Raw genomic sequence first — 18,709 nt, 5'->3', positions numbered from 1 at the left:
TTCTGTTCATGCCCTCTGAAGCACCAGCGGCTGCTAGACACCATACTAGGCTAGATGGACCATTGGTCTGACTCAGTATGGCCCTTCTTCCTTTGTTGCTCGCCCCCGATGAGCTGGTTTTTAAGTGCGTGCTGAGGAACGGAGGGAGGGGAACAACCAAAAGAGCAGGAAGGAGGAGCCTGCAGGGCTCACTGGGGGCAGGCTCCCTTTGTCGCGAGCCGGGTTAACAAGGACACCAAGGCAGCGTAGGGCGAGCTGGGGGGAGGACGCAGGTGCCAGCCTGGGCAGAGCCTTCCAGGCACAGGAGCGGAGCCTGAGGGGCACGCGCCGGGGAACCGGCGGCCCGCGCCCGCCCGCGCGCGACGCCGCCAGCAACGGGGGACCCGAGGCCAGGGCACAGCGCGGGGCGGGGCGGAAGGAACCACCTCGGCACCCCGGAGCGGGAGGGGGGCAGACGGAAGGAACCATAAACAGAGAAAAGGATTCGGCGGCTCTCTGCGCCGGGGGCGTCTATGGTGCTGGAGGACTGAGGGCTCGCCCCGGAGCGGCGGTTGCTGGCGCTCGGCGGCAGGATGCTGGCCCGCGGGTGAGGGCCCGGAGCCGGGCCGGGGCCGGGGGGAGGACGAGCTGCTCCAGGGCCACAGGCCGCTCCCCCCCAGCCCCGGGGCTCGGCAGGGGGCCGAGCGCGGCCTGTCCTGGGCGCCCGGGGCCGGGCAGCGGAGCCCCCCGGGGAGCGGCCGCCGCTCTCTGGCCCCTGGGTGCCCGTAGGGAGCCCCCGGGCTGCCGCTCTGTTGCGCGGGGGGCAGCCGCGGCCCGTTGGCGGCGCTGGCGCCGGAGCCCGAGGGCCGGAGCCGGGTAACGGGGCTGCAGAGGGGCTGCTGTGTTGTGCCGCGTCCCTGTGTGGGGGGCGGTCCCTGGTCTCCGGTCCCCAGGCCACGCTGCTTCATGTGAAAAAATCCAAAAGTAAATTTTATCCCCCCCCCTCCCCTCCCCCCACTTGTAAATGCCGGATGCAACATTATCGTCGGCTCCGCTGAGGTTTGTGCTGCAGGGATCGGCTGTCAACATCCCAGCGGTGCACGAGCGAGCTTTACTCTGTAGCTCTCGTGTAAAGGGGCACGACCCGGTTCAACTGCACAGACCTGATTCTTGCACGGTGATTCCGCCGCATTTTACAGATCGCTACACAGTGTACGAGGCAGTGAAGAATCGGGCTACATAGATATTAAACTAGCTGCTTTACAAATAATTCATTAAATAATTGAACTTGAAAAATGCATTTTTTTGCATTAATGCTAGTTGCTTTTTTATTATTATTTCACTCATCTTAGATCATGAAAATTGAAGAGTTGTACTGTCGTTTCCAGTATTTGACTTAATTTTGCAGTTCTGGACTATCATAAAGCTGTACTCCTTCAGTTGAAAAACACTGTAGAGGAATGTTTAAATCCAAGCAAGCTGTTTTATCTGAAATGCAAACAAACCAAACAGGCAGATTTTGAATCCTTTTCTAGTAATGCTTGGGGCTAAATTCTGCCCGAATTTGTACCCTGTTCAACTCTAGTGATGCCAATGGGCTGAGCCTGTACATAGCGTCAGTGAGGCCAGAATATGGTCTTAAATGTTATAACATTTTTTTCCTCCTAAAATACTTGCCATTGTACTTTAAAATCCTGTAGAAATGTGAACTGAGTTAAGCAACAGATCACCTGTGGGCTGTGCTGAAAGAAGTGTCTGTTGGAGTCAGAGGCTGTCTCTGCAGTAGGGGATGTTAAAAGAAAGTTTCCACCATTACCACTGGGGCAATTCTTAGTGCAAATGAGATTTAGTGCAGTGGTCCCCAAACCTTTTATATCTCACCCCCCCCCCCTTACCCATGTCCATGCCCCCCTGGGACTCATGGTCAGGAGCTGGGGCCACGGTTGTGGCCAGCGGCTGAGGCTGGGGCTGGAGCTGCGGCCTGGCTGGGAGCCAGGGGCAACAACTGGGGTGGGTCTGGGTCTGGGAGCGGGGCCAGGTGTGGAACTAGGCCTGGCTGCGGTCGGGGGCCAGGGCTGGGAGTGGAGCCGCGGTCGAGGTGTGAGGCTGTGGGTGGGGCCATGGCCGGGACTGGGAGGGGAGCTGCAGCTGGGCCATGGTTGGGGCAGTGGCAGGGTGCAGAGCCGCAGCCAGGACCCAGAGCCGCAGGTGGGGTTGGGCCTGAGAAGAGCTGGGGGCAGAGTGGAGCTGGGTGGTGCTCCCTCCCTGCCTCTCATGGGGGCTGGCCCAGGCTCCTAACTTCAATTGATTTCAGTGTTGAGCATCCACCCTAATGTTAAGCAACTTGCAATCTGTGAGACTGTGACCTGAAATGACATAGCTTTTTCACTAGGAATATCAGTAAGCCTCCTTTGTTGTTTATTTTACTTTTCCAAATTAAAACTAGAGTATTACTGCAATACAACAAAACTTTTATTTCAGTGAATTTTACTTTTCCCTATTAATGTTACAGTAAATGATTTAAACCTGGGATTTGCAACCTTTGGGCCGTGGCCCGCCAGGGGTAAACCCTGTAGCGGGCTTGGCCGGTTTGTTTACCTGCCACATCTGTAGGTTCAGCTGATCGCAGCTCCCACTGGCCACGGTTTGCCGCTCCAGGCCAATGGGGGCTGTGTGAAGCTGCAGCCAGCACATCTCTCGGCCCATGCTGGCTGCTGGTAAGTCCCCGGCCCGCCAGGGGACTTACCGTGGTGGGCCGTGTGCCAAGGGTTGCCGATCCCTGATTTAAACTCATGTTCACATCTGTAAAAATATTAGGTATGTCCAAGAATCCCAAAATGATTTAGAAGTGTTGCTATACCTGTTTTACAAATGGATAAATTGAGGCCCAGAGACATTAAGGCCCAGATCCACAAAGGTATGTAGGATCCTAATTTCCAACTGCAGTCTCTGCCAGCCAAGCCCCTTTAAGGTGCCTCAGATTGGGAACCTAAACTCATGAGGCACTTCTGAAAATCTTGGCTACTATTTATGTGCTTCATTGGCAGCTTCTTCCAAACAATGTTATGAAAAATTGAACAGTTCTTTCTGTGGAGAAACAACATACATGATTTGGCTTTACTTTTTTTCCCCTTTCTCAAAATATTTTTACCATACAAGTAATGCAAACTTGGTCTCTTTTACTAATTCTCTGCAAATGTCAATTTGCCATTTAGCCAACTCCATCCATAATATGTTTAAACTATTGCATTGCTTTTGAAAAAAAATTCTATGAAAATGATGAAATGAGTCTCTGAAGTAGTGTGTACGTTTCTCATTTGTTTTCACTGCAGTAATTTTGAATGATGCTTAATTCCTTTCATGTCTACAGATGGTGTACTGTGAGGAAGGCTCCTCCTCTTCTGGCTAGGGCACTGACATCCATGACTAATGGTTTCCAGTCTCCTCCAGACATGTCTGAAGGTAATATAACTGGTTGAATTTTGGAAGATCATGTCATTAAAGGGTTTTATTCTTTCCTTTATACTGTTGAAAAGCACTGTCCTTTTCAGTTACTAAGCTTAACTAGTTTAACGCTTTAATAATAAAATGTTAGGACAGTATATTACCACCTTAATCAAGCATAAAGCATAAGTAAAGTAGATAGAGCAGGATAATGTAATGATGATGTTTGCCCACCTATACCCCAGGACTAGGTGTTTCTGGCATCTGGTCCAATCTGGTATAAATCCTGCATTGCTCCACCTCCCTTTGTTAAACACACATTCTTTATACCTTGTCCTGTGACATTGCATGGGCACAAATTATTTAAACTACCTAATCTGCAAACATTCCATTCTAAATATGTTTTCTAATAGAGTTTTAGCAGAATAAATAAAAAAGTAACGGGTACCTCCTTAGCTATCTTTTATTTAACCATTGCTTTCATGTGTTCATTATTTCTTTCAACTGTTGTTTTATTGTTACTTATCTGTTTCTTATGGCTTTGGGGTTGCTGACTAGTTCTGTTCAGTCAGTATTTATCCTCCCCTAATCTGACTTGCTTGTATCTATCTAGAAAAATGATACATTGTCTGTTTCACTTTGCCCAGTTATCTACACAGACCAAGAATCCACTGTAGATAGGATGCAAACCAACTTTCTGATGTCTTTTCAACCTTTGAAAGCTATGTCAACAACACACAGAGAAAGCAGAAAAGTTCCCTTTTTACATATCTACTTCTCTAACATTAAATACAGTATTAAATACAGTTCATTGTACTTTTCTTTCTAATACTCACATGCAGCTCCCATTAAGGAGAGACATGGATGTATTGTAAAGAGTATATCCCTTAGTGTAGTTCATTTTATTTAAGACATGGTTTCTGAAAGCTTCTTTTATGTAAAATTCTTGCACATGTGTTGAGCTAATGATAAAGCTGTGTGAATGTAGCATACGGGTTCAGGGTATCAGTGTGGTCCTTTTTTCCTGGAAAACCAGAAAGCTCATGTCTCTTTTTTGGGAAGGTACCTTTCCTTTTTCTCTGACGATGCCTTCTGGATGGAGAGTAACTGTAGGATGGGGACATATGGATCGTAGGGGAGGATGGGCAAGAAGAGGGAGATTACCAAATCCCAGCCATTCTTTTTAGATGATTTATCTGAGCAACTGTCATAGATTGAAGTGTCAGTAGAGGAGGTTTAGGAGAAAATTGATAAATTAAACTGTAATAAGTCACCAGGACCAGATGCTATTCACCTAAGTTCTGAAGGAACTGAAATATGAAACTGTAGAGCTACTAATTGTGCAATGTAACCTAATGTTAACTCAGCCTCTGTACCAGACAACTGGAGGATAGCTAATGTAATGCTCATTTTAAAAAAAGAAGGCTCAAGAGGCAATCCTGGCAATTACAGGCCAGTAAGCCTAACTTCAGTACCAGGAAAATTGGTTGAAACAGTAGTAAAGAACACAATTATCAGACACATAGATGAACATGATAAGTTGGCGAAGAGTCAACACAGTTTTTGTAAAGGGAAGTCATGCCTCCCCAGTCTATTAGAATTCTTTGAGCATGACAACAAGCATGTAGACAAAGGTGATCTGTGGATATAGTGTACTTGGACTTTTAGAAAGCCTTTGATAAGGTCCCTCACCAGAGGCTCTTAAGCAAACTAGGCAGTCATGGGATAAGAGGGAAAGTCCTCTCATGGCTCAGTAACTGATTAAAAGATAGGAAACAAAGGTTAGGAATAAATGGTCAGTTTTCATGGTAGAGAGAGGTAAATGATTTTTACTGAAATATGTTCAACATATTCCTAAATGATCTGGAAAAAGGGGTAAACAGTGAGGTGGAAAAGTTTGCAGACAATACAAAATTACTCAAGATAGTTAAGTCCAAAGCTGACTGTGAAGAGTTAAAAAGGGATCTCACAAAGCTGGGTGAGTGGGCATATGTGTGATTCAAAAGCTTGTCTCTCTCACCAACAGAAGTGGTCCAATAAACGATATTACCTCACCCACCTTGGGCAAAAAAATGGCAGATGAAATTCAATGTTGATAAATCCAAAGTAACGCACACTGGAAAACATAATTCCAACTATACATATAAAAACATAGAAGATTAAGGTTGAAAGATACCTCAGGAGGTCATCTAGTTCAACCCCCTGCTCAAAGCAGGACCAACCCCAACTAAATCATCCCAGCCAGGGCTTTGTCAAGCTGGGCCTTAAAAACCTCTAAGGATGGAGATTCCACCTAGGTCACCCATTCCAGTGCTTTACCACCCTCCTAGTGAAATAGTTTTTCCTGATATCCAACCTAGACCTCCCCCACTGTAACTTGAGACCATTGCTCCTTGTTCTGTCATCTGCCACCACTGAGAACAGCCGAGCTCTATCCACTTTGGAACCCCCCTTCAGGTTGTTAAAGGCTGCTATCAAATCCCCCCTCACTCTTCCTTTCCGCAGACTAAATGAGCCCAGTTCCCTCAGCCTCTCCTCATAAGTCATGTGTCCCAGCCCTCTAATAATTTCCGTTGCCCTCTGCTGGACTCTCTCCAATTTGTCCATATCATTTCTGTAGTGGGGGGCCCAAAACTGGACGCAATACACTAGATGTGACCTCACCAGTGCCGAATAGAGGGGAATAATCACTTCCCTCGATCTGCTGGCAATGCTCCTACTAATGCAGCCCAATATGCCGTTGGCCTTCTTGGCAAGAAGGGCACGCTGTTGACTCATATCTAGCTTCTCATCCACTGTAATCCCCAGGTCCTTTTCTTCAGAACTGCCGCTTAGCCAGGCAGTCTCCAGCCTGTAGCAGTGCATGGGATTCTTCCATCGAAAGTGCAGGACTCTGCACTTGTCCTTGTTGAACCTCATCAGATTTCTTTTGGCCCAATCCTCCAATTTGTCTAGGAGTCTTAATTAGCTGTTTGACTCCAAGATCTTTTGCTTGAGTGCTTTGTGGCTAGTTCTCTGAAAGGATCTGCTCAATGTGCAGCAGCAGTCAAAAAAGCTAACAATATTAGTAACCGTTAGGAAAGAGAGAGGTGATAAGAAAATATCATAATGCCACTATATAAATCAATGGGATGCCCACACCTTGAACACTGTGTGCAGTTCTGGTTGCTACATCTAAAAAAGACACGTTAGAATTGGGAAAAATACAGAGCAAAAATGATTAAGGATTAAGCTTCCATATGAAGAGAGATTAAAAAGACTGGGTCTGTTCAGTTTAGAAAAGAGACAACTAAAGGGGGATATGATGGAGATCTATAAAATCATGAATGGTGTGGAGAAAGTGAATAAGGAAGTGTTATTACCCCTTCACATAACGAGAATCCAGGGTCATCCAATGAAATCAATAGCAGTTTTAAAATAAACAAAAGGAAATATGTCTTCACACAATGCACAGTCAACCCATTGAATTTATTTCTAGTGGATATGGTGAAGGCCAAAAGTATAACTGGATTAAAAAAAGAATTAGATACGCTCAAGGAGGATAGATCCATCAGTGGTTATTAGCCAAGATGGTTAGGGACACAACCCCATGCTCTGGTGTCCGTAAACCTCTGATTGCCGGAAGCTGGGAGTGGACAACAGGGGATGGATCACTTGATACATTGCCCAGTTCCCTTCATGCCCTCTGAAGCATCTGGCATTGGTCATTGCTGGAAGAGACAGGGTACTGGGCCAGATGGATCATTGGTCTGACCCAGTATGGCCATTCTTATTTTTTAACATGTACATTAAAATAGAACAAAGAACCTGAAATGAGACACAAATAATTCCTCTGAGATTCTGCTCGTGTCTGATACTATCTAATCCTTCAGTCTTTCTTTAAATAGAAACTCTCATTTGTACTAATGACTCCGTTATTTATTGTGAGTTACTGAATGTTGGAGATTTGTGTTAGTAAATGAGCAAACATAATTGAGGGGTGGGGAGGAGGGAAAGAAAAGCAAGGATACTGCATGTTGTATTTAATGCAAATTGTACTTTGTTCATTTATTGTGATTATAATTTTAGATTTAGCTATAACAGTACCAGCTAGTAATACAGTACGTTTTTGTAAAAGCTTCTAGGGGCACTCTGTTATTGTTGGTTTACTGAAAAATGGGGAGCAATTGATGGTTTGTATATTATAACACTTACTGCTTAGTGAAGTTCTACTCTCAACCTGTAACTTTATTTGCATGTAAAAACACCATGCAGACTTCTGTTGCTACCTCTAAGTAACTTGTCCTTCTTTCATTCCCATTCGCTATATTAATCTATTTTTCCATGCTGTTTCCTAAGTGCTGAATGCTCACCCCAACTTGTTTTTCCCATACCACTGACCTCCATTCAAATCCCTTCTGTTTAAAAAAAAACCGAAAAAACAAAACTCATTTCTTCTTTATCCTCACAAGAGGTGAACCAAACAACACAGTAAAGATCATCCTCCCCCCCTCCAAAAAATACTCCATGTTATTCCTTCCTCTGACCTCCCTATTGCATCCGTTCTTCCTCATTTACATCTGTTGAGGCCTTGATCCTTGGGGCTGCTCACATGTGTCAAGTTAAGCATGTGCCTAGATGTTTGCAGGATCAAGGCCATAGATTGTAAGCTCTTCTGGGCAGGAAGGGACTATTGTCATTATTGGTGCTTAACAAAAATTAATATTGACAGTGTTTGCCAGCAGCAGGTTTTCTTGTTAGCAAATGACTGATAAATTAATTTGAAATATATGGTGGCAGCAAGTATTGTACACCAGCTTTTAGTAGAGACATAAACTGTATAGCTGTATATTTTTGACTGTATGTGAAGGAATGGATTAACCTAGCTGAGTCTGACATATAGATATATTAGATTAGATTAGAAGTATACTCTTTCCCTTGTTTTATGGTGGTACTGATTATCTAACTTGTTTTTTCCACTCCACAGGACACTTACCCATTCATGTGAATAATGGTGTGTGGTGGTAATCAGCATGCATTTTAATATTTACAGAACCGCTTCAAGCCTATCTTGCTACTCTCTAACTTTACTTGAGGATTCATGAAAAACAAAAACTAACATTTTTCTCTGTCAACTTTCACAAGTCATCCCTGTGGTCATCAAAACTGTTAACTGTGATATGTGAATGGGTCTAGTCTTATTGGTAGAAATATTGTCACAAGACATATATACAATGTGTTGATTGATATAAGGGCATGATAACTTGCATTTTTAAAAAATCTGTGGGTAATAAAACCATTTATATTTTAAGACACAAATCCTGCAGTTCTTATACATGTAAATCTCTCAATAACATAAATAAGAATTTTGCCTAAGTAGGGATTGCGGGATTTGGCCCAAAAAGAAGTATGCTCAAGAAAGCCCCTGGAATAAGATTTTTCCAACTTAGGTGCCTGAAGTCACGCTCCAATATCTGTATTTAAGAATGTAAGCAGCCTGACTTTTGAAAAGTTTTGAGTGCCCGCATCCTCCTATGAAATCAATAGGAATTGTAACTGATTAATACTCTTGAAAATTCAGGTTATTTATTTAGGTCCCTGAATATGGGTTTAGCAGCCTAACTTTAGCGACTCAAGTTTGAAAATCTTTGACTTGGTATTTGAAGCAATGTTGATCATTTAAAGATGATCAGTTCTTGTCTGCTTTTGTTTAAAGACCCAAGCCAACATTTTCAAAGTTGACCACCTAAAGTTAGACTCCTAAAGCCTCATTTAGACATCTAAATAAAAACTTTGATTTTTCAGATGTGCTGAGTACCTGTAACTCCCATGGAAACCAATAACAAGGTCTGCTTAAAAAATGATTGTGCAATATGGCGCTTTTTTGGAGAATACTGAAACTCACTTGAAACTAATGGCAAGCTTACTCTCACTCTTAATGGAAATTAGATTTCAGTGCCTCCAGTAAATCATGTTAACAGCCTCATCCTCTGATTACCTTCACATTCTCTAGGGCAGTGTTTGTCAACCTTTTTGATTCCAGGGACCGGCTTGCTGCCTTCCTAAACTTCCTGACCTTGTCTACACTACAGGTTACTTCAGTATAATTTACGGTGTTCAGGGGTGTGAATAATCCACACCCCTGAGCTATGTAAGTTATACCGAACTAAGCACCGATGTGGACAGCACTATGTCGGTGGGAGAGTTCTCTGTGCTGATAGCAAACTATTTTCAGTGCTCTGGTCTCCAAAGATCCCATTTCTTGTGCATTGTGTAAAAATCTCTACATGCACTGAAACACTGGGGTTTGTTTTCCTAGATGCCGGCTGTCTCTGAGGCTACTTTAAATTTCATCTGTTCAAATTGGAAGAAATCTGGATCTTGATACCATCCCTTGTAGAGCCACCTCAGCTTTCACTTTCATTGCTGTTTACAATATTCTCTCTTGACCTGAGAACTCATAGTATTTTTATTTATACTAAACAGCTTTAGTGATTTTTGTTTTTTAAAAGTTAGAAAACCTTTTGTGGTTTGAGTGAATACTGTTACAGTGGAGCAGTAATGAACAGTTGGAAACTGATGTAGGATCACTTTATTAGTATGCTATAGCAGGGATGCTCAAACTTTTGTATAGTATGGGCCATGTGGTCATATGGATTGACTCACAGGAACCTCCCCTTCCATTCGTGATCTCATAACATTTATGTCACAAATAAAGCAATTGCTTTCATGGATGGTTTACTAATATTTTATACTGCTAAGAGATTAGAGTGTGTAATATAACAAAATAGTAAATCAAGTATGGAAGTTTAGGGAGCGTTATCTCTAATTACTTGAAAGCCTGTTAAATGAAGAAGGGAGTAGATAGACTACTCTATCTTTTCTTACTATAGACTTTTCTCACTAAGCAAATTCTGAAATACTATTTGGTTTTAAATCTGTAAATTATAATGGATTTGGTTTGCTCAAATTTTGATAATATTCATTATGCATATTTTCCTTTTACATTTTGTGTAATCAAAGTGAAAGTACTAAGCTGTCTACCCTACAAACACTTGTGCATTTTAAATCTGTAAATAGTTGCACAGAAGTGATTGGGACTACTTGCACATGTAAATCTTTGCAAGATTGGGGATTAAGTCATTAATAGTTTATTGCCTCACTCTCTTTACAATTAGAAATGGCTACAACTTTCTCTTCAAATCAAGATACAGAAATTCTGGGTGAAAACATTTATTTTTCTTTCAGTTTGGACAATAGTACAGAAATGAGGCCTTTTGTAGATGCTGTGATGGTGTTCATTCTAATGCTGCTTTACTCTAATGGATATTAGGGCAAGTTCACTGCTGGCTCCAGGAGTGGAATTTAATTGACTTCAGTGGAGTAGCTCTTATATAAATAGGTCACTGATGAGGCTTAATTTAATTTAGTTAATTTTTAAGCATTTCTTTTGATTAAGGTTTATTGGTGTAAAATTAGTCATGGAATTGCCCTTAATCCAAAATCTACTTTTGATAATTGTTAATACAAATAGCCTTGAGTGTTCAGTCTGGAATGTGCAAAGCAAGATGATGTGTAATGATTTTAATTTGCCTTGTATAAAAAATGTGAAGGATCAGCTGCTGTGCTATCAGTGGCTGAATCTGTCTTGCTTGTGTTCTTTATATAACTGTTCCCTGATGTGTCCTTAATTCTGTCTTCATAATTTAAAATCCTCTCTCTCTTCCTTCATAAGGAAAATCTTCAAAAATCTTCATAAGGAGGCAAGGTTGCCCTGCTTGTGTAAACTGCTTCATGTCATTAACTGTCTGAAATTTATGAACTGTTGCTGCATGAGTTCAGGCACTGAAGACACCGTGCATATACCAAACTAAAACTCAAAGAGTAGAGTCCCTAGATTTGAGAAGACCTAGCATCAACTTGGCAGTTCCAAATGAGAAAAGAACAGAACCATTAATCTGCCTCTTCACCCCAAATTTAAAGAAATCTCACATTCTCCCACAGATGCTAGAGCTTTTTCACTGGTGCAGGCAATGGTAGAAGTACTATTGACTGCCTGTGTGTAAGCCCAGCTGAGAGCTGCGTTTCTGCATCAAGGGAGATGAGTCCCTGCTTGCGAAAGCAAGTATGCTGACATTGCATGTCTTTGTTTGGAAATTATTGATTAAAAAAGAGAAATCTTCCTTTTTTCCTCAGCTGCACTGTTCCCTTTTGGGTTTGTCTTGCCTCTTGTCAGTCTGTGAATTAGCCAGGATTTGTTTGTGTTTAGGTTGAAATGGCCCCATATTCTAATTCCCCAGGTTGATAATTGATCTGCCACATTTTTTCAGTTATTTAAGGCGCTAACAACTTTTGCATTTGCATTAGTAAATTTTCTGAAGGCATTTTCTGTTGGTCCTTGCTGTACACAACTGATTACAGAATATGTTACTAAAATAGAAAGAATCCAGATTAATTACATTATTAAACTGTGGAGAGTTTAGTTAACTCATCTCAAGATCATGATATACCTACTAAAACCAGCAGTGAATTTGGCCAACAATTTCTGGTTTTCTAGCCACTGTTTGCATGACTTTGCTTGATCTTCCTATTCTTGGGATGAAGATTGTACCTTTTAGCATCAGGCAACTTCACATTTGTCACTTGACTGATTTGCTTTGATTTTGTTTCAGTGCGAAGCAGATTGAGGGCTATAGTGGGAGCTTCTACCAACTGGAGGTACAGTGTACATGAATGTATTTTTCTTTCATTTCTGATACCCTTGAGAGAGCTCACTTTCACAGCAATGGAGGTTAACAGCATTGTACAGCTAACTTGTGGGGAAAACACTGGTTACGGCTGGAAGAAACAATGAAAACTGAAGGCTTCTGAATTCTAAATTAGTGGCTAAAGTTTGAGGTGGCAGCTTGTGTAGACATACCTGGGTTAGCTTTGGAACCAGAACAGTGAAGCTACAGCAGTGCATGCTTAAGTGCTGGCTTGCCTTGTAAATAATTACCCAGGGTTCTGGGCAGGCTTGTACTGCCCACTTTGAAGCACGTGCCATCTCATCTTCACTGCTCTGGTACCATACTAGCCAGATTAAGCTAGCTAAGGTATGGTTACATGAGTTGCAATTATACCTATTGATTGCAGTGTAGATATACCCTAAGTTTGTTGTAATGAAATTTTGGTTCATGAATCTCTTGTGGAAATCAGTGCCATTTTACATTACAAGATCAGTTTTATACAGCTATCTTGCTTGTACGTGTAGGGTTTATAGTATTTTTGAGATTAGGAACACACTCTTCTTACCGAGTGAACTGCAAAAATTGAGAGACTGTTTACATCAACTCTATTGTGCTGTTGTGTGTATAAAATTATTAAATATATTTACATAATCTAGATTACGGATGATTCAACATGTCAAAGTCAATAGAAACACACTGAATCATAGAATCATAGAATATCAGGGTTGGAAGGGACCTCAGGAGGTCATCTAGTCCAACCCTCCGCTCAAAGCAGGACCAATCCCCAATTTTTGCCCCAGATACCTAAATGGCCCCCTTAAAAAAATGTAAATGGCCCCCTCAAGGATTGCATTCACAACCCTGGGTTTAGCAGGCCAATGCTCAAACCACTGAGCTATCCCTCCCCCACATTGACTTCAATGGGAGTTGGATCGGGTCTTAAGATTCTTGTACGTCTAACTTTAGGGCTGCATGTACTGGACCACAGAACACATGCAAGATTCTCCTCTACTTAATGGCTGTTTGTATCAATTTTGCTGATGTGAAAAGTTTACAAATGGCTTTTATAATGAGTGATACAGGAGGTTGGACCATTTTGGAGGAAACCTATTATAATATTAGATGATTGTGCTTGATCAGATGTTTAGCTAATTCAGAGATATAAGATTTCCTTTCTGTGAATGTTTGTCACCTAGCAGTTGATACGTGGATGGAGTATTTGTATAATATTTTAAGAGTAGTACTTCAGAATTTAAAAATATTTGAGAAATATTATTTCCTTATAATATGGTATAGACAGCATAACCCCTAATATTTACATCTGTGTATATGGAATTGTGAATTTTTCTAAAACTTTTAGGGGTGAAAGCCTGGCTTCCTTGAAGGCAATAGGAGTTCTGCCATTGACTTCAAAAGAGACTTTAATATGTCTATTAAAAGTGCAATGTAGGAGTAAGGTGGAGAACAGAATATAATTGGATCTCATTGTTCAATTCCTACATATTTGTGGACTGTTGAATTTGCACCTGTGACTATCAATTTCATTTAGATCGCTCCTTTAAAATTTTGCATCTTCCGTGAAACGTTTCACTGATAGTCCAACCCAGAGATAAATCCACAGAAACTAAAGAATAGAACATCTTCACTTAGCAATCTGGTGTATTCCATGTCTGTACAGCTGTCTAACGTAAACCCTTTGGGGTAGGAATTGTAACTTCTTATCTGCTCTGTGAACTCTGATAAGCACTAGAGCTGGTCAAAAAAAATAAGTAACATTTCACAATATTTTTAAAGCAGTGAAAGCTTTTCATTTCACTCAAAATGTTCTGTGAAATTTTTGGTTTCTTTGATTAAAATGTTTAATCTTTTAATATTTTTGAAAACATTTCAAAATAGGTTTTGGTGAGGGAAAAAGCTCTCTCTCACTCCCCCCCCCCTTTCCACTGGAAAACAGAGGTAGAGAAAGTCCAGTTGTTTGAAAAAGTGTGGGGTTTTGCATTTGAAAAGGCATTTTCAGTCCAAAAAAACCACCCCAAACTTTTGTTAGAAATTTGGGACCAACTCTGCTATGCACAATGGTGCATAGTACTGTATTGTAACATGCACAAAGGATCATGCTTCACATGTGTGAGTGGTAAAGAGCCATTGTGAGGAAAAATAAAAAAGTTTAACGTGCCTGGTCCAAGAAACAGGTTAGTGTTTTAGAGACTATTTTTAGCATTATATTTGAACTCTCATAGGTTTAACAGATTTAATACCCATTTGTTATACAGATTTGGTATTGACTCTAGAAGAGTTATAAAATATATGCTTTCTAAAGTTAGGTTGCACTTTTAGGAGGAGGGAACTTCTGAGGCTCATGTAAGGAGTGATGTTTGGAGCAAGAGTTTTACTTGCCATCTGCATCTCTTCAGGGAAGTAAGGTGGGATGAGGTGTCTCCTTATTCCCTTGTACAGGCTATTTGCCTCATGGATGACAGCGTTGTGGGAAGAGCACCCTCTGCAGGAGCAGTGTGCCTTTTTCTGCATAGATGGATTGGGGAATGGGTAGATTTGGTGTTCACCTTCCATCAATGTGCTGGCCAGCACAGGTGAGCTGGTCTGGAGTGGAAAGTAAACTGCTGTTGGCGTAGCACATTGGCAGGTTACTTCTCTCCTGGAACAAAGTGCTGGCGGGGGGTGGTGGTATGGAGAAGAACTGAGGAGGGAGTAGCAACAGAGTCATAGTTCCCTCTCTGGTCTCCTTACTCGAGGCAGATTGTAAAGTGATAATCTGGACCTAGTAAATTTAACAGATTTGTTATGTTGGAAGAATTGGGCTATAGTAAATGTGAGCCATAAGAATCTGTACAAAAATCATTAGGTTAAATTATGTTTTCTTAAAATAAAGTATTTGAAATCAAGTTGTTCTTTAAAGCAGTGCAGGGTTTTTTATAACAGCTTTGCATTATTTAGGATTGGACATATATTTTTATTTAATTATTTAACTCTCTTGTACAAAGTATGCTATTCTATTACAGTTTCTTTGATAAAACCATCACATCCTGTTCATGGGTTTGCACATGGTTTGCACATAGTTTACTTGCTTTTAACATTTCTGATTGTGATGTGTTGTATGTCTCCTCTATTTCTCTCATGACATGTGATCCCTGGTATACTATATATATTTTTTCTGACTGCTGCTGTTTTTTAAAACAAACAAACAAAAACCAACAACATTGATCTACAGCATGGCATATTTTGAGAAGAGCTGCATCCTGTATTCTGCTGATGTTCTCAATTTCTTTTCTTCCCAGTGACCATGTGCAAGCAATGCATGAAAGAAAAGACCTACATATTTTATTGGCCAAACAGCAGGAAGACTTGCCACCTAGGAAGATGAATGATAGCTACATAGAGGTTATTTTACCTCTAGGAAGTCAACCTGAATTAAGAGAAAAATATTTGAATGTACATAACAGCGTGAGGTAACAAGGCAATCATTTTATGCATATGGAAAAATAAAAATTGCTTTTTTACTGTTAATGTAGTAGTTGAATTCTCTTTATTTATGTCCTAGATTTGGAAGAATTCTTGAAGATCTTGACAGCTTAGGAGGTATGTAACTATACCTACATTTAATGCAAATCTACTGTTACTGTATTAGAACAAGAGATAGCAAATGTCTGTTTGAAGATGTAGCTACTGTATTGTTTGGAATGAATTACGTCAGAACAATATACAGTAAAAGCTTTGTTATCCAGCATGTTGGGGAAGTGGGGGGTTCTGGTAATTAAAAATCCTGGATAACTAAGAGGGAGGGAGTTTGGGTGCGGGAGGGGGCTGGAGCATGGGAGGGGGTGCGGGGTGTGGGCTCTCGGAGGGAGTTTGGGTGAGGGAGGGAGCTTGGGGCAGGGGCACGGGGGCTGCCGGATCCGGCCGGCGCTCACCACAGGCAGCTCCCCACAAGCGGCGACATGTCCCTGCTGCTCCAAGGTGTAGACGCCCAGCTGTACCTCCGCCTAGGAGCAGCAGGGACATGTTGCCGCTTGCGGAGAACTGCCCGAGGTGGGCACTGGCTGGATCCGGCACCCCCCACCACTCCCGTGCCCCTGCCCTGAGCCTTCCCTCACCCAAACTGCCTCCCAGAGCCCACGCCCTGCACCCCCTCCTGCACTCCAAACCTCACAAGGCCGTTCCTCCACCTAGGAGCAGCAGGGACATCATGTCACCGCTTCTGGGAAGTCCCATGGGGCCATGTAGGGAGCCTGCCGACCCCGCACCAACCAGACTATAAACCGCACTTTCAATGAAGATCAGAAATGCCAGTTTATAAAGCTTTCTGGTTGATAAAGTGCTGGATAACACAGCTTTTACTGTATTATACTGATGTGTACTGTCTGTGAGGATGTGCAACAACCTCCAGAAGAACAAAGAAGTGAAATCTAATACAGTTGGAAGAGAGGAAAATGTGATAAGGAGTAGCCAGAGGCAGAATAGCTCTGCTGCTTGCCTATGCCAAATTTAAAGAGTAGCATGCAGATAAATGTTCCTAAAAGAAGGTAAAGCCCTACTGGTTTGTTTTTGATAGGATGGGAAGCTATGATGAAAAATGCTCTTGGGAAAGAGCTATCCATTTTTTTTTTCCTTAGTGTTGGGAGTTGTTGGAAGTCATCCCACGAGTTGCAAAGTTTAGCCTGGTGTCTTTGAAATAATTGGAGCCACTGATGGGAATACCAGAGGGCATGAGGATCAGGAAAGCATGGAATCACAGACTAAGGAGTGATCAGCCATGCCAACTGGAATAGGGACTTCTTATTGGATTTGGAGCTTGCCAAGCGATTGTGCGGCAGCCTCATCAGCAAAGAGCAGAGCCTTCAGGCTACCATCAAATCTGGTCAGAGAGCAGTCATCGGTGATTTGTGATGCTATCTGTCTCTGGCTGTGACCCCAAGTTGGGGCCTATTGTTGGCCCCCAGTATGCAGGCTGGTTTCACATTGACCCTGGCCTATTCAAATTGGTTCAGAAGGGCCTAGGAGTGGTGTGGCAAATCAAAGCCAGGGACACGTGTCAGGTCAGTTATAAGAGACCGATTTCTGATGTCAGCTGCAGATCATTTTTCATGCCACTTCAACATCAGAGAAATCTAGGGAGGGCAAGTGGGTCCACAATGGGTTCCTTGACAGCAAACGCGCTCTTGGGTGGTCTTGGGTGTGTATAGTGGTAGTCTCGGGTTTGCTCTGGCCTTCTCAGCCATTCTGTCTGTAGCAGCCTTATGATGTATGTGGGGAGCTGGTGTCCCTGAACTTTCTCTAGAGGCATTAGGTGGAGCTGGTATTGGTTGAATCTTCCCATTTATGATGCTCATGGTTGAGTATAGTTATGTGTCAGCCGACTTGAGGTGAGACATGGAGCCAGAGCGGGGCACAGTATTCTGCTGCAGAATAATAGAGGGCTAAACCAAATATCGGAGAGTTTTAGCATTTGCTCCTCATGAAGTACTGGCCAATTTGACTAGAAGGTTATAATGCGTCGTCACCATAGCAGTTTTCCTCAGGTGATTAAGATATATGAGCTACCTATCGAGGGTTACCCTGAGAGAGACTGGTGGTGTTTGTCTTTCAAACAATGTCCATTGGGAAAGATACTCAGTTTTTGGGCTGCTCTGGCATTGCAAAGATGGGAGCAGCAGGAAGATCTGAGATGATGAGAATTAAGAAGATGCTTTGTACCTTTTCTGTTAATACAAGAATAAGAGGATACCCAATAAAACTGAATTGCAACACATTTAAAATTGATAAAAGAAAATACTTTTTACACAATACATAATTTTTACACAATACATAATAAATCAGTGGAACTCACTGCCACTAGATGTCATTGAATACAAGAGCTTAATAGGATTAAATAAAGAATTAGACATTTATAGGAAGAAAATCTACAGTTACATCGGGCAGGAAATAAAATTAGAAGAGGGAGTCCTTCATGTTTCAAGGCATAAACTAACCACTAACTGCCTGGAATTAGGAAAAAAATTCTCTAAGAGGCAGGTAATGGAGGTCCCTTTTTATAGATGTTTTACATTTTCCACTGAAGTGTCCTGTCCCCAAGAGTGGCCAGTACCAGGACTGGATGGCTCACTGGTCTGACTTGATATGGCAGTTCCTGAGTTATGGAGAGATTAATGAAAGAGCATAAGAAGTGTGTTTCTCAGTCGGATGCTTGAGTTATGGCGGACAGTATGCAGGGTGGAAAAGGAAGGAAGCAAGGTATAGAAATTCATATTAAACTCAATGATTTTCTCTCTTAAAAACATCAGGAGATAGGGTAGTTTTGTCTGAGGAGAAAGTTGAAAAGTGGGAAGAGGTAATGGGGTTTTCAGTAGCAATTGTCTAGTGTGGAGAAATTGGAGCTGTTTGGCATGGGAGTGAGACCACATATATAGCAGTCCCTGAACTTTCTCTAGAGGCATTAGGTGGTGCTGAGATGCAGGAGAAGCCTTTCAATCAGACCTTGCTTTTACAAATCGGCATTGAAGCACTAACAAGGAACCTGGCTCCGTAGCTCAGAGGTTAGAACATTGGCCTTGTAAACGAGG

At 42.1% G+C, this 18,709-nt stretch overlaps 1 protein-coding gene across 5 annotated transcripts in view; it reads left to right on the top strand.

Annotated features, from left to right (window-relative positions):
* Window positions 1-191: 191 nt before the first annotated feature.
* ACOT9 (acyl-CoA thioesterase 9) overlaps window positions 192-18,709 on the top strand; it is a 41,594-nt gene continuing 23,076 nt past the window's right edge. The window contains exons 1-6 of one of the 5 annotated variants that reach the window (XM_073357413.2): window positions 192-586; window positions 3,350-3,441; window positions 8,390-8,416; window positions 12,075-12,120; window positions 15,428-15,598; window positions 15,691-15,728. In XM_073357413.2, coding sequence (XP_073213514.1) covers window positions 573-586; window positions 3,350-3,441; window positions 8,390-8,416; window positions 12,075-12,120; window positions 15,428-15,598; window positions 15,691-15,728 — 388 coding nt within the window. In that variant the 5' untranslated portion in view covers window positions 192-572. Of the gene's footprint in view, window positions 587-849; window positions 1,157-3,349; window positions 3,442-8,389; window positions 8,417-12,074; window positions 12,121-15,427; window positions 15,599-15,690; window positions 15,729-18,709 lie in introns of those variants that run through there. The other 4 variants (XM_073357386.2, XM_073357404.2, XM_073357397.2 and 1 more) reach the window with 4 other exon arrangements.

Source organism: Lepidochelys kempii, chromosome 1 (genome assembly GCF_965140285.1).
Source record: "Lepidochelys kempii isolate rLepKem1 chromosome 1, rLepKem1.hap1, whole genome shotgun sequence".
Classification (NCBI taxonomy): domain Eukaryota; kingdom Metazoa; phylum Chordata; order Testudines; family Cheloniidae; genus Lepidochelys; species Lepidochelys kempii.
This window is presented reverse-complemented; position numbering and strand designations above follow the sequence as displayed.